General features: G+C 40.3%; 1 protein-coding gene across 1 annotated transcript; it reads right to left on the bottom strand.

Moving 5' to 3' along the window:
- Window positions 1–11509: 11509 nt before the first annotated feature.
- rxfp3 (relaxin family peptide receptor 3) lies at window positions 11510–12754 on the bottom strand. The gene has a single exon (XM_020514662.1). The coding sequence runs from the start codon at window positions 12752–12754 to the stop codon at window positions 11510–11512; it is 1245 nt and encodes a 414-aa protein (XP_020370251.1).
- Between the last annotated feature and the right edge of the window lie 1978 nt (window positions 12755–14732).

The raw sequence follows: 14732 nt of genomic DNA, 5'->3' as shown, positions 1-14732 counted from the left end.
CAGAGTCCAGCGAATTTTGGAAAATTACTGCCAGTGCACCTGTTATTTCTCCCGCCATCTCTTTTCGAACCCTGGGATGCATTCCATCAGGGCCAGGAGACTTATCAATCCTTAGCTCCATTAGCTTGCCCAACACTACCTCTTCTGTAATAATGATCGTTTCCAGGTCCTCACCTACCTTCGTCTCTTTGTCAATTACTGGCATGCTTTTAGTGTCCTCCACGGTGAAGACCGATACAAAATACCTGTTCAATGCCTCGGCCATTTCATCATATCCCATAACTAAATTCCCCTTCTCATCCTCTAAAGGGCCAACGTTTACTTTAGTTACTCTTTTTCGTTTTATATATTTATAGAAACTTTTGCTATCTGTCTTTGTTGGTGATCATCACCCGTAGGAACTTAATGCTCTGGACCATCTCCACCTCAGCTCCATTGATGTAGATAGGGGCATGTCCTCCTCTTTGCTTCCTCAAGTCGATGGTCAGCTCTTTGCTTTTGCTGACATTGAGGGAGTGAGCATTCACCAAGCATTCTATCTCTTTCCTGAGGCACAACCAATATTTACATAAAGTTGTTGCTTGAGTTCTCTATGCCTCTATTAATAAACTCTAAGATATTGTACTCTTTAGAAACTGCACTCTTAATCTGTCCTGCCACTTTCAATAATTTATGCACATATACATGCTGGTCAATATATTCCTCTGCACCCTTTAGCATTGTAGCCTCTATTTTATATTGTCACACTTTATGCTTCTGACCAACATCTTCATTTCTTTTTCATTAATTTAGATGAGAGCGTCCTCGGCGTCATTTATTGCCATTCTCAAGTTATCCTCCAGAAGATGGTGATGAGCCACTTTCTTGGATCACTGCAAACTATTTGATGTAGGTAAACACACAATGTAATGAGGGAGGAAGTTTCAGGATTTTGAACCAGTGACATAAAAGACAAGGTGACTAATTTCCAACACAAAAACAGAAATTGCTAGCAAAATTCACAATTCTGGCAGCATCTGTGTGAAGAAAGCAGAATTAATGTTTTGAATCCAATGACATTTCATCAGAACTACTGTGAAGAAGAGTCTGATGGAGAGTTCTAATGAAGAGTCACTGGACTCGAAAGGTTACTTCTGCTTTCTCCCCACAAAAGCTGCCAGACTTGCTGCTTCTGTTTTTGCTTCAGATCTCCAGAATCCACAGTTCTTTTATTTTTTGTAATATTTCCAAGTCAGAATAGCAAGTGGCTTACAGAAAAACTTGCAGATCATGATGTTCCCATGTGTCTGCTGCTATTGTCTTTCTCTGTCCTTGTCCTTATTCTTATAGAAAGGTGTCTTGTATTTTTGTGAGAACATGAAGTATGATGTTAAAAACAATACAGGGAGAAAATTTCTTTAATTGCTTTTCAATGTATTATATTTAGGTCTGGTTTTATTTAAAAAATAATGGTTATGGAGATCTGATAATGGTAGGTTAGAGCACAGAAAAAAATTTTAAAATGGTTTTTGGTTAGTTTTGTGAGGATTGTTACCAAAACATTGAATTTAAGAGAAGAAGACAAATCTGTTAACATTTGGCCAATCACATTGTTAAGATTTGTTAATGTGTTTTTCGAAAAGTTTTAAAGAATTAAGTGGTAGATATCAATTCTCTTCGAGCACATACAAAGAGGGAGCATACTGGGAGTGGTAAGAGAGCTGTGACACTGAGAAAGTCCATAAACGATCTCCACAAAAGAAGTCTTAATTTTTATCTCACTTAGCTGGATTTTCTTTTAGTAACATTGGATAGACTGTACATCCAACAAAGGGTAAGTGAGAATGGATATTGCAGAGACAGTTTCAACACTGTTTCAGACTTTGTTAGACACAGAAGTGGTGCCAGTGGACTGGAGAGTTGCAATCATTTTGAAATTGTGATCTGTATACCACATTTATATGTGGCAGGATTCAAAATGTGTAAAGATATGCCAAGAAATTACAAACCAGTCAGTTTAACTTTGATGATGGATAATCCTGTAGACACAGTAATTCAGGATGGAATTAATAGTCACATGAACAGATGCATAAAGGGGAGCCGACATGAATTGACTAAGGAAAAATCATGCTTAAACAACTTGCTGTTGTTTTTTATACGATAACAGAAGGGATTGATGAGGGTAATACAGTTGATGTGGTGCACGTGGACTTCCTGAAGGCTATTTGATACAATTTTAAGCAGACTTTTGAGCATAATTAGTGCTCATGAAATAAAGGGGACAGTACTAACATGGATACAAAGTTCTCTGAGTAGCAGTAAACAAGGTAATGTGCCAGCAAACAAGGTAATGGTATATTGGATGTACTTTGGACCGGAGGAAGGCTTGGTGTGGAGTTTTTTAGGGTTCAGCACTGGGGCCCTTGTTTCTCCTGCCACATATAAATGGCATAGACCTTGGTATACAGACCACAATTTCAAAATTTGGAGATGATACAAAACTTTGGAACATTGTAAACTATGAGGACTATGATGTAGAACTTCCAAAGGGCACAGAAAAGTTGGTGGAATAGCCACTTATGTGGCAAATGAAGTTCAATGCAGAGAAATATGAGATGATACATTTTGGTAGGAAGAACATGGGAAGATAATATAAAACAAAGGGTACAATTCTGAAGGGGTGGCTAAACAGAGAAATTAAATATGTGCACATAACTTATTAATGGAAACAGGACAGATTGATTAAACATACAATATTCTTGGCTTTATTTATAGGAGCATACAATACAACAGCAAGGAAGTTACATTGAATTTGCATAAGATACTAGTTTGGCCTCAGCTGGTTTAGTTAGATGATCTATTCTTTGTCTAGTTCTGAGCACTGCACTTTAGGAAGGATGTGAAGACATTGGAGTTTGAAGTTTACAAAAATGACTCCAGAGATGAAGGATTTCATTTATGAAAAAAAGACTGGAAAACTTGATACAAGTATTCAAATTCATGAACTAACTAGACTGAGTAAACCAGAGAAAATATTCCCACTTGTGAAAGAATGTGAGGACCCAAATTTAACATAAAAGAAGTAAGAAGTAATGAGGAAAGTCTTTTTCACATAATGAGATCAGGAATGCACTGCCAGAAAATGAGGTACAGGCTGGTTCAACCAAAAGAATTATGCAGCCCTTTGAAAAGGAGAATGTTTCAGTGTTACAGGAGTTACATGAAGAACGTGGAATGACGCAAAGTGACCTGCTCATTTGGAGATGACAGATGGTAAAGACATGATGAGCTGAATGCCCTCTTTCTGTGCAGTAACAATTGTGAGATTCTGTGGGGTCCTGACATTACAATGGGTCCAGTTAGAAAGAGTTGTTTTTTTTTCCACCTAATGAATCACAGTTCTTTCGGTTAATGTCAGAATATTGCAAGGATACTTTCTTCTTAGATATTGTCTAAGTCAGTGGAACTTTAACCCTAGCAATACAATAAATCAGCATATGCCTTGACTATGATAATGCACACTCTGAAAGCCCACATATCTGGTGCCTAACTTAGATAACCAAAACATCAACCTTGGCGTTACAGCTCATCATGTATCTACAAGAAGCTCTGGCCCACCGACAGGAGGTCAGTAAGTGATTGGAGTAGGAGGTGAGAATGATTGTAATGGACATCAATGTTGCTTTGACTGGGTTTGGCATCAGTGATCCAGTAAGACTAGAAACAATGAGAATCAGGGGCTGTAATCTCCACTAGTTGGAGTCATACCTTCCACAAGGAAGATGGTTGGAGTTGTTGGATGTATGTCATTTCAGCTCCAGGACATCTCTACAGAGACCTTCAGGGTAGTGTCTTAGGCCCAACTATCTCCAGCTGCTTCATCAATGACCATCCCTCCATCATAACTTCAGAAATGGGGATGTTCGCTGATGATTACACAATGTTCAGCACCATTTTTAATTACAGATACTAAAGCCATCCATATCCAAATGCATCAAGGCTTTGATAATGCTCAGAGTTGGGTTGACAAGTAGTAATAACACATGGATCACACAAGTCTCAGGCAATGACCATCACCCTTGACATTCAGTGGCATTACCATTGCTGAATGCTCCACCAACAACATCGTGAGGGTTACCATTGACCAGAAACTGAACTGATGGAGCCATTTGAGTACTATGGCCACAAGGGCAGTTCATAGGCTAGGAATCTTGCCTCTTCATTCTTACCTCTTCATTCCCCAAAGTCTATCCATCATCTACAGTCAGACTGTGATGGAAAATTTCCCACTTACCGCCTTCAACAAAGTCTGAGTTTGACACCATCCAGGAAACACAAGCCCACTTTATTGGCAGCTCACATGGGTCAAAATCCTCAAATTTCTTCCCTAAAAGTACTCTGGATGGACCTTCACTAATTGGACTGCAGTGGTTCAAGAAGTCAGCTCACTGTCACTTTATGAAGGTCAGCCAGGAATGGGCAATAAATGTTGACTCAGACAGCAAAGCCCACAACACATTCATGTATAAGATAAAATATGACTGGTCTGCGACAGAAATGATAACTGCTAGGAGATAAAATTATAGCTAAAAGACTTGAGCTATACCTTTAAAATTAGACAGTAGTTCCAAAGATATATTTGATATATTCAATGATTTAACAATATAGGACATTAGATTAAATCAAGTGTTTAGAGGGTAAATCAACAAATCCAATTTATTTACATTCAAATAATACACAGAAGCAAATAGGCAGATGCTAGAATGTCAAGTGCAATTTTTGAAATACATACATTTTAAAGGATTCAATAGAGAATATTGTTCTCTTGATTGTTTTATAATAGTCTTTGAATTAAATTAATTCAGACTAAAACCTTAATGATGTGAATATCCAAATTGAACACTAATGAAGTTCTTTATCAACTTCTTTCCTTACAAATCTATAAAGAATATCTCATCTAAATACAATTGTCCATATAATGTAGCACTCCCTCAGTACAGAAATGAATTATCAGTTTATTGTAATGATTGTAACGAGGTCAACCACATGAACCTCCTCGAATATGAGTTCTTTGATTGGGGCGGTTAATCTGGTCCAATCAGGGAGCCCTGGCTGATAGATAAGAACAGGAGTGTCAGACATCAGATTTGAGGGAGCTGGATCAGTGACAAGGGCGCTCCACGTATAGTAACTAAAGGGTGACATGGTCATGAGATACCAGCCTCGGTGGAGCTATTTCATTTATATTATGTAGTCAAGTCTGGGAATGGATTTTAAACCTATATCAGCCAGTTTTAAAAGCCAGAATACTGCCATTGAGCTGCTCACCTGATATCTTTGAGCTAAGAAAAGGCAGAAATAAGCTGATTTTTGTTTGCTTTCATTTTGTTTCTGGAATTTTCTTATGTAGAAAATAATCTTATTGATGCAAAAGCACATACATTCTATAATAGGGAAACATTTATTGTTTAATAAGGATACATTACACAGGGCTTTTACACATAACCATAACGTTTTTGTACACATGACAATGATTGGCACTAATCTTTTGAAAGTCTGACACCAAACTATAATAAACATCTCAATCAAAACCCCAGCCACAATCAGATCACTATGACAAGATACTGAATTCTGCATTGCTTAGTGCGATGCTTTAGCTCCAAAAAGTACATTTAAGATGTGATAGATCACCATTTTGAAGTATGAACCAGGCTCTATGTTTTGCTGAAGAACTAACGGTCATGAACAATTCAGACCATTACTAATGTATAATGTGCTGTCTATTGAGAGAATGATATCTATGAATTTCGGGCAGTTAAAGATGTCCAATATAAGCCACCCTAGCCAGCAATGCCCACACCATGAGCAAGTAAAAAAAAGACAATTTCCACAAGTTGATGGACAATTAGCATCATTCTATTGATAGATTTGTGTAAACGTCATCTTATCATTAATCACCCTATGAGTTTCATGAAATTGCTATATCTGAACATTGATTTCCCACTAAATATGCCACAGAAAGCTATTCTGGTAATTAATACCATAAGCAGCTTTTTTAACAATAGGATAATGATGAAAGATTACCAATCAGTCTCTACAGCACAGAAAGTGAATAATTAAAAGAATTAAAATCAAATCCTTTGGAGGTTTATGAGAATTGTTGTTGAAGATTTTCAAAATTTTGTGTTACTTTCTCTTTTAATTATCTTTTTATTCCATTTATTCCTCTTTACTTCGGTTTCTAATTCTACATTGAATTCACCTGCTTAAATTCACTCTTCTTAGTTATGCATTTCCTTAATATTCGAATTTCAATGGCTGAGGATTGTGTGCCACACTGTTCACCAAGGTCACAGATGCCTTAATGCCCTAACAAGTTATTATCGAAACCAAATACGTGGGCAAAAAAATATTAAACCTAAAAGGTCATGAAGAAGTCTTGACATGCTCACACAAGCAACATCTGGGCCAAGACATTCAATTAGAAAATTGCAAATTGAGACAAATTATCTTGATAAATTAATACTAACCAATCTATTCTTTGGAAAGCAACTGGTAAAAATGTGATTCCTTAAAGTCGCTATGTTTACATAAGGGAAATGCTTAGACTGGTAGACTGTTTTCATCAAAAATGCTGAAATAACCCCAGCATCTCAATGGCATCATAGATCCACTTTTGTCTTGGGTCTTACAAATTGGTAATGGATTAGCTGTATCTTGTGCAATACTGATAAATTCACAGATAATTCAACATACCAGCACGCTAGTTGTACCATATGATAAATATAAATCAAGGAGAATCATGCATGGTGATCATTAGAGTGTCACTCTCTTGAGACTGAATACTGTAAAGGTCTGCAAAGTAAAAAAAAAAGTATTTTTCTTATGTAATCCTCTTTTCTGTAATGTGATTACATGCTTCATTCACACAAATGACAATCAGTGCAACATTAACAAAAAATATGCAATTGACAAAATGTGCGACTTTCTCTCTATTACAAAAGGTAAAACAAACAATAGTGATGACTACAGCTGCGTATGCAGTTTATGGTATAAATCTGGAAACATGCTTAAGAATACACTGGTTCTCTTTCACTTTTAGCTCATGAGAGCACCAAGACAGTTAAAGGGGGGATCATTTTATCTAAGTTGCTATCCAGCTTACTTGTCATCCAATGTTGTATGGTACAGCATCAGTTTTGTTCTCAACAATATGTCAAATTTAATTTGCATTAATTGGTATAAACCCAGCATTGCACCTGATCCCATGGGATTCCCAAAGGGCAAACTAAGTTAATATTGATTCCCAATAGTGTTCCAATATTTTGTGTTTGAAAGAAATGCCTCCCCAATACCATGAACCACTAACACTTATAATAGTACACATCTATAAGTGCTTACCACTCTTTGGTTTATCAAGCAAGTGGTGATTTTTCATATGTTAATATGAACAGTGAGTGCAGCAGACAGCCTAATAATGAAGAATACCACTCTTCACTCAATATCTATGAGCACATCTTTCAACAAGAAACAGAATAGTAATGAGAAGTCAGTAAGGTTGATTTTTTTCCCAACATCCCTAATGTTTAAGTTGTCATGTGTGCATAGAAATTAGAAACATCTTTGCTCACATTTACATATCTAAACTGCATGTTTTTGCTTTGCACAGAAGAACACTTGTTGAGTAAAATGATTTCTTACTGTCAGTTTTTAAATTTTACTGATAGATTTCTCATGTTTTACCTTATGTAAACCATAACTCATTCAAAACTCTTCTGTTGTAACCTTACTCTCACCAAATCACCTTTACCCTTGCACTCACTGGCTCACTGGTTTTCAATCTAACATTAGCTCAAATTTAAAGTTCAAATTTTGTACTCAAAGCCAGCCTCTAGAATTTCCTACGACATTCCAAGAATTCTCCTTTACTTTGATTCTGCACTTTTCAACACCTCTCATTTTCATCACTCCAGCATTGGTTACTTCATCAGTTTAGATCTTGTGTCAAACTTGAGTAGAAGTAGCGCAGTGAGGAAAGTTTTTAATTTCTTTATAGGAATCTGTAATTCTTTTAAAGAATGTTTGAAAGGATTTTGATAGATTTCATCAGTTGTAAAGGGATCAATTGTGAATTTCTTGATAAATAAAATCCTAGTGACCTGGAAGGGGCACCAATAGAAAGCTGTGTTGCTAACAGACACAAAGGAGAGTTACAGACAAACAGAGCTACCAGCAGAGGAGCGGAAAGTTGAAGGAGAGTCACAAAGAGAGTTACTTGCAGAGTAGCTGGAAGTTGAAGACAATCCATGCACAGGTACAAAGACAGAGCAGACAAAGTTAGAAACAGTAACACAGGGAATTCTTGTGAGGAGGAGCAGCAAATTAGTCTCCATACAAAGTTACATTTTTTCTGTTTTGCAAAAGTGAAGACAGGAGCTCGAGGAGGTACTTTGAGATGTGACTAGAAGGTCTAATACATGGAAAGTTGTTTTAATAGCTTGTAGAGTCTATAAAAGATCGCTGGTGTTCTAGAAGTGACCAAACTGTGAAGCAGGGGGCATTGTTAGTTAGTTGAAAATAAACTCTTACAGCCTATACCATTAGGGCTGTCATGACCTGACTGACAAACAATTTGCCAAAGCTGCCTCACTGATGATAATTGTACTTGAGAAACTCAAAGGTGACAGTTGCTTTCAGATAGGATTCCTGACCTACAGTGTTTGAATAAAAAACATTCTGTGGAACTATATAACCACATAATACCACTTTTGTGTGAGAAGTGATATAAATACCTTTTTTATTTTGACTACTTCAAATTAGATGTGACTTTTTTATTTGAAACTTAATTTGTCTGTTAATTCATACCTAATAGTGTTGGTTCTGATTCATATGACACAAAGAAAAGCTATAAGAAGTACAGTCCTGTAAGTAACTTCTTCCACTGAGACTAATTCAATAAATGTGCTTATTTTGTCTTATGGCTTCCCCACAAAGATCACAACAGCTCTAAGGTCTGAAGTTCCATCACTAAACTATTTATTCAGTTATGTTTCTTTCTTCTTTACTACACTCCACAAAATTTCTTGCTTTCAAATTCATTCTGTCAAACTTTGTCTTCTAACAATTCTGTTAAGTGTCTTGGGAAATTTTACTAAAAGATGCTATATAAAAGCAACTTACTGTTATTGTTTTAAACACTTGCTTTGCTTGCAGTAATATTACAGGTTCAGAGAAACTCAGTTCATTGAAAGAGAATGTTCCCAAAAATTGCAAACCAGGAAAATTCTCAGTATGCATCTAAAATCTTTTAATCATGAGCAGCATTTCTTTTTGAGCTGGAATGGTGGAGAAAGGAACATCTATTTGGCTGTACTCTTCAAAATGGTTCAATTTTTGATTCTTATGCACCTAGAAGTTGAATTGAAGATATGAGTCCATTTTTATGATTCACTTTAGCCAGCTCCAAAGTAAGTTTTTGTCTGGTGTTACTCCTGAGATGTGAGAGCCAGGCACCTGTAAAGGGTTTCACACTGCTTGACATGCTGCATTCTGAAGTTAGACTGGCTCCAAGCTCTGAAGTTACACTGGCACTAGCAACTTCACTCTGCACCCAAACTATTTATGACAGTACAAAAGTAGCAGATTAAATCAAAGTTGCAATATGCCTCATTGTCATAAAGGATCCACTGACTTCAAATTAAAGGACCAGATATTTGAAAAGGAAACATAATCATAACTACAGATAAGAAACAGGGGAGTGGGACTAAATGGTTAAGTATAAAAGAGATAGGAGTGAACAAATTTCCTCTTTCTGCATTGTATGATTTGGTGATTTAGTATTTTGCCATTGTTGACTGCAGTTCTACATGAATGACTCTGAAACCCAAACAATGCAGAACTACATTCTGGAGCAGCTAATGCACTTCAGTCAAATTATCAACCCAACTTTTAAATTATATTAACTATAATTCTGATAAGAGTCAACGTATATCTGAAACTGTTTTACATCAATGCAAAATGAATAGTATAGTAATGCTCAATTAATAAAGTATTTTAGCACTATCATTATCTATTTAGCAAAAATAGTAGTTAATACTTACAACACAGTTTTGGTTCATAACTTTAATTTTCAATTATAAGTGCCAAAACTGGTGAATATGAAAATAATTAAAATTGTGCAATCTTTCAATCATGAATCTTTGTTGTCTACATTATTATTAAGGAACATAAACATGCAGATAGAGCTCAGCAGGTCTGGCAGCATCTGTGAAGGAGAAAACAGAGTTAACGTTTCGGTCTGGTGACCCTTCCTCAGAAAGGGTCAGTTCCTCAGACCTGCTGAGCTTTTCCAGCAACTTTGTTTTTGTTCCTGATTTACAGCATCTGCAGTTCTTTTGGTTTTTATAAACATGCAGATTCCGAGTATAAAGGTTTATTTCTAACAAATAATATCATCTGCAGAAGAGGAGTTTTAGCAAATCTACTAGTGTGAACAGTGAATCCTGAAAAATAAACATAGCAGTGTATCAGAATCTCCAGAGGTCGGGACGTTTAGATTTTTCATCTGTCACCTGGAATGCGAATGGTGAATTACGTGAAGATGGAGAATTTTGTAATGAGTATCTCAGACTGAAAAAGGAGGATGACAAACCGAAGATAAACTGTAATTTGGAGCGCACGTTGATTGCAATTTGAATTGAAAACGACTCTGTGTCAAATAGGGCTTTCCAGATCTGTGGCAACCTCTCACACAGATGCTGTGATTTCACCTGATGCTGAATAATTATGCCTTTTACAGAATGAAATTCATGTATTTTCTGTTCAACTTGTCACTCTGCTTAAGTGAAAACATACAACTTGAGTTTGTGTCATGATATTTACTATCATTCATAGCCTTTCATTGTTCGAGAAGACCACAAACTAATTTAAGAGATCGAACTCAAAGTTTCCAAATTAGACATGGCAATTATTTTTGTTCTGAAAATTGCGTGTGCCCTACTTCGTGGCGTATGATGCTGTACACTAAATGGAGCTGTACCTGGTTCCAATCCGATTATTATTTCACAACAATCTCACGGGATAGGATAATGTTTGGTTGCAATGACTGTTGCCTAGCGGTTCTGCTATTAACTGGATCCCTATGCGTCGACATCAATTGTGGCTAACTTCGGAAAGGAAATTTCGCAGTTAAGGGGGCGCGTATAAACGTTAAAACAGAAAGTGACGGAGAAACTCAGTGGGTGCATCTGTGGCGAAAGAAAATAATTAACATTTTGCGTCCGATATGACTGTATGTTCGCACCGCTTATGTTGAGATTAGCACTGCTGCGGTTTCAGCCACACAACGATTAACCCAGAGCAATTTGGGCTGGAGACACGATCGAACTACAATGGCAAAGTGATAATCGTTTGAGAGTTGACTAAACCTAGGCAGACTTACACTAAATGGTCCATTTGGAAAGGGTTTAGAGAGAGATATGATATCGTTCTTCCGAAAAGCGGAACAATTTTAACTCATTCCACAGCCTCCTTAATAGCGGGGCTCCGCAGAGTTGGCGGGCAAGATGTCATATCGCCCATTGCACATCACAACCCCCGGGGGGTAATACAAAATCTCCGGCTGGACCGGGTTTTTCGGAATGATGACATGCCTCTGCTCATCCTGTTCTGGCTTAGTGCTGGCTGTGAAGGGCCGCATGTGTATAATGGTTGGGGAGGACATCCTCCAGAACATGCCTTTTAGCGCCTTGCGGAACTCCCTCCTCATCAGGCAGTACAGGATGGGGTTCAGGCAGCTGTTAGTGTGAGCCAGGCAGACGGTGATGGGGAAGATGTAAGACTGGGCGATGTAGTACTCGGAGCTGAACTGAACGGCGTTGAGTTTGATCAGGACTCCCCAGAAAGTCAGCGCCTGGTTGGGGAGCCAGCACAGAAAGAAGGACAGGACGACAATGGTGACCGACTTGGTCACCTTGGACCTCCGGCTGGCGCTGGAGCTGCTGACATTCCTGTTGGTCACGTAGCGCAGCAACAGTAGGTAGCAGACCGTGATGAGGACCAGCGGGATGAGGAAGCCCAACAGCACCTTTTGGATCTGGTAGAGACCCAGCCAGAACTGGCCGGAGCCGTTGTGGTCGGGGAACTTGAGCACGCACAGCTCCTCGTTGGAGATGCTGGTGGTGGTGGAGAAGACGGCGTGCGGGATGCTGGCCAGCACAGCGGAGATCCAGATCACGATGCTGACCCACATGGCCGAGCAGCCGCTCATCTTGCTCCTGGGCTTCAGGGCGGAAGCTACCGACCAGTAGCGGGCGATGCTCATGGCGGTAAGGAAGAAGACGCTGGCGTACATGTTCATGACGGTCACCAGGGAAACAACCTTGCACATGACCCGGCCAAAGGGCCAGCTGAAGTCCAACGCCGTGTCCACCGCCCAGAAGGGCAGGGTCAGCACGAACTGGAAGTCAGTGGCCGCCAGTCCGGTGACGAACAGGTTAATGGAGGATTTCTTCCAGCCCCGCCTGCTCTTCATCAGGTAGAGGACCAGCACGTTACCGAGCAGCCCCAGGGCGCACACCGCCGAGTACACCACCGACATGACGATGCGGGCGGCGGCCGAAGTGCCTCCCGCCTCCAAGTCGCCGCTCAGCGGCTCCCCCGCCCGAGACTCGTTGCTACGGTTGAAGGCGGAGAGCCAGGCGAGGCTAACGGGCCGAAAACGGCAGCCCTGCTCCGCAGCCGCCGTCCGGTTGCTGGTGATGAGGTCGAAGTCCATCCCATGGTCTGGTCTGCTGTGACCCGGCTCACTCCCTGCTCCGTCAGCTTCAGGCGGGAAATGTCCATGGCAGAGCCCACAGCGGGCAGCTTTATAATAAACTCCACCCCCACCCACCAACACCTAACACATACCCCCCTCCCCCATTACACACACACACCATCACCCCCCGACACAGCTCTGCGCTTGCGTCCTCCCATCCCAGCCTGGGATCTTCCCCCGATTGATTCTTGTTCTTCACGTTTCAGTTTGGAGACGAAGTGAGATCAAATAAAACACACACACACAAACACCTTCCCTGCAACTTCAGCTTCTCTCACCAACATTTCCATCGGACTGAGAGCCCAAAGAGAGGGTGGACACACCGCCCGGAATATTGACTCGTTCTCCCAAACAGAAATATTTACAAATAATTCCCCCCCCATCCCCAACCCCTGCTCCAGTTTTCTGGCGGTTTGGACAACAACAGCAGCATCATCTCCCGGTGTTTACCGCACTGAGAGAGTGCGAGTCCCACTCGCTCTTTGCGCGCCTCAGATTAAGGCGCGGCCAGTCGCCTCACCGTGAAGTGCCAGGAGAGGGAATGGGAATGGGTGTTAGAAATGACCATTTATTAAGGTCTGTTCCCTCCCCGCCCACCACCTTCCCAGAAACGACACCGGGATCCTTTCAGGGTCGTGCCGCCTCAGAGACTCGGAGGGGTTTTGGAAGTTAGAAAAAAAATCGCTGGAAAAGCACAGCAGGTCTTTCAGCATCTGTGGAGACGAAATTCAGGATGAACGTTTCGGATCGAATGATCCTTCCTCAGAACTGCCACAGATGCTGCCAGGCCTCCTGAGCTTTTCCAATAATTTCCGTTTTTGTTTCTAATTGAGAGCATCCACAGTTCTTTCGGGTTTTGGAAGTTGTTTGGTTACAGAAATTGTTAGCGCTGGCCGCTGCCTTGTGTTTCCACATATTTATTTGCCGAAGTGATTAACTTTGGGGGGTGGCGGCGTGGGGAGAGGGACAATACATTCGGCTAGAATCGCATGCACTTCTCTTTTTGGAGAGTTCCACATTGCTTCGTTTCAGTGCTCTTTGCTTTCCCGCCTGCACAACCAACGAGTTAACAAGATACAAGAGCAGAAATTGCTGGACAATCTCAGCAGATCTGGCAGTATCCGTGCAGAGAAAGCAAGAATAAACGTTCCGGGTCCAGTGATCCTCAGAACTTCCTGCTGATGCCGCCAAGACCTGCTGAGTCTCTTCAGCAATTTCTGCTTTAGTTCGGCATTTCCACCGTCCGCAGATCTTTGTTATAAGTTGATAAGCCAACCTTGTTTTAACGAGTGATCCCTGTTCTGACATATAACCTGCAAGCTCCTGTTTTCAACGTGTACACAGTTTCGTACTGGAGTATCGCTCAGCATCTAGATATTTTTAAATAGTCTGTTCATTCTGACTTCACGCTTATCCACACCCCAACCCGTTCTTATTTTATTCTTTTCCCTCAATAAAACCTCTCCTGATGAAAAACTTGGATAAAGTGGTGGGGAAGACAGAGGGAGAATGCAGTGAAAATCCGGTCAACACGAGGTCGGAAAGAGACACAGTTAGCGCCTGGAGAAAGAGGACAACCAGGTCGACGGTGAGATCGTTTCATTTTGGGAATCAACAGCACTGGTTCCGGATGACCACCTCCCACTATTGCGACAAAACACCATAGAGTGAGCAGTGAATGTGGTGACAATATTCCGACTGCCGGAGAATGTTGGAGCATTGCAGGCAGCAGTCGCGCGTCAGGACCCTGCTGAATCCCGAACGCAGCTGTCTCCTTGCGAATCGCCCGGTGTAATTTAAAGTTCCCAGATCAATTCAACTGCGCCTGCAACCCCTAAACAAAAGCCTGTTCAGAGAGTTCTGACTCAGTTACCCTTAATAACTGCTCAGGAAACGTTAGAGGATGACAGAATTTTACTAAACAAGGGCCATTCAG

The sequence above is a fragment of the Rhincodon typus genome, chromosome 1, assembly GCF_021869965.1.
Source record: "Rhincodon typus isolate 14 chromosome 1, sRhiTyp1.1, whole genome shotgun sequence".
Taxonomy (NCBI): Eukaryota; Metazoa; Chordata; class Chondrichthyes; order Orectolobiformes; family Rhincodontidae; genus Rhincodon; species Rhincodon typus.
Note: the sequence above shows the minus strand (reverse complement) of the source record. Positions and strands in the feature narration are given on the sequence as shown.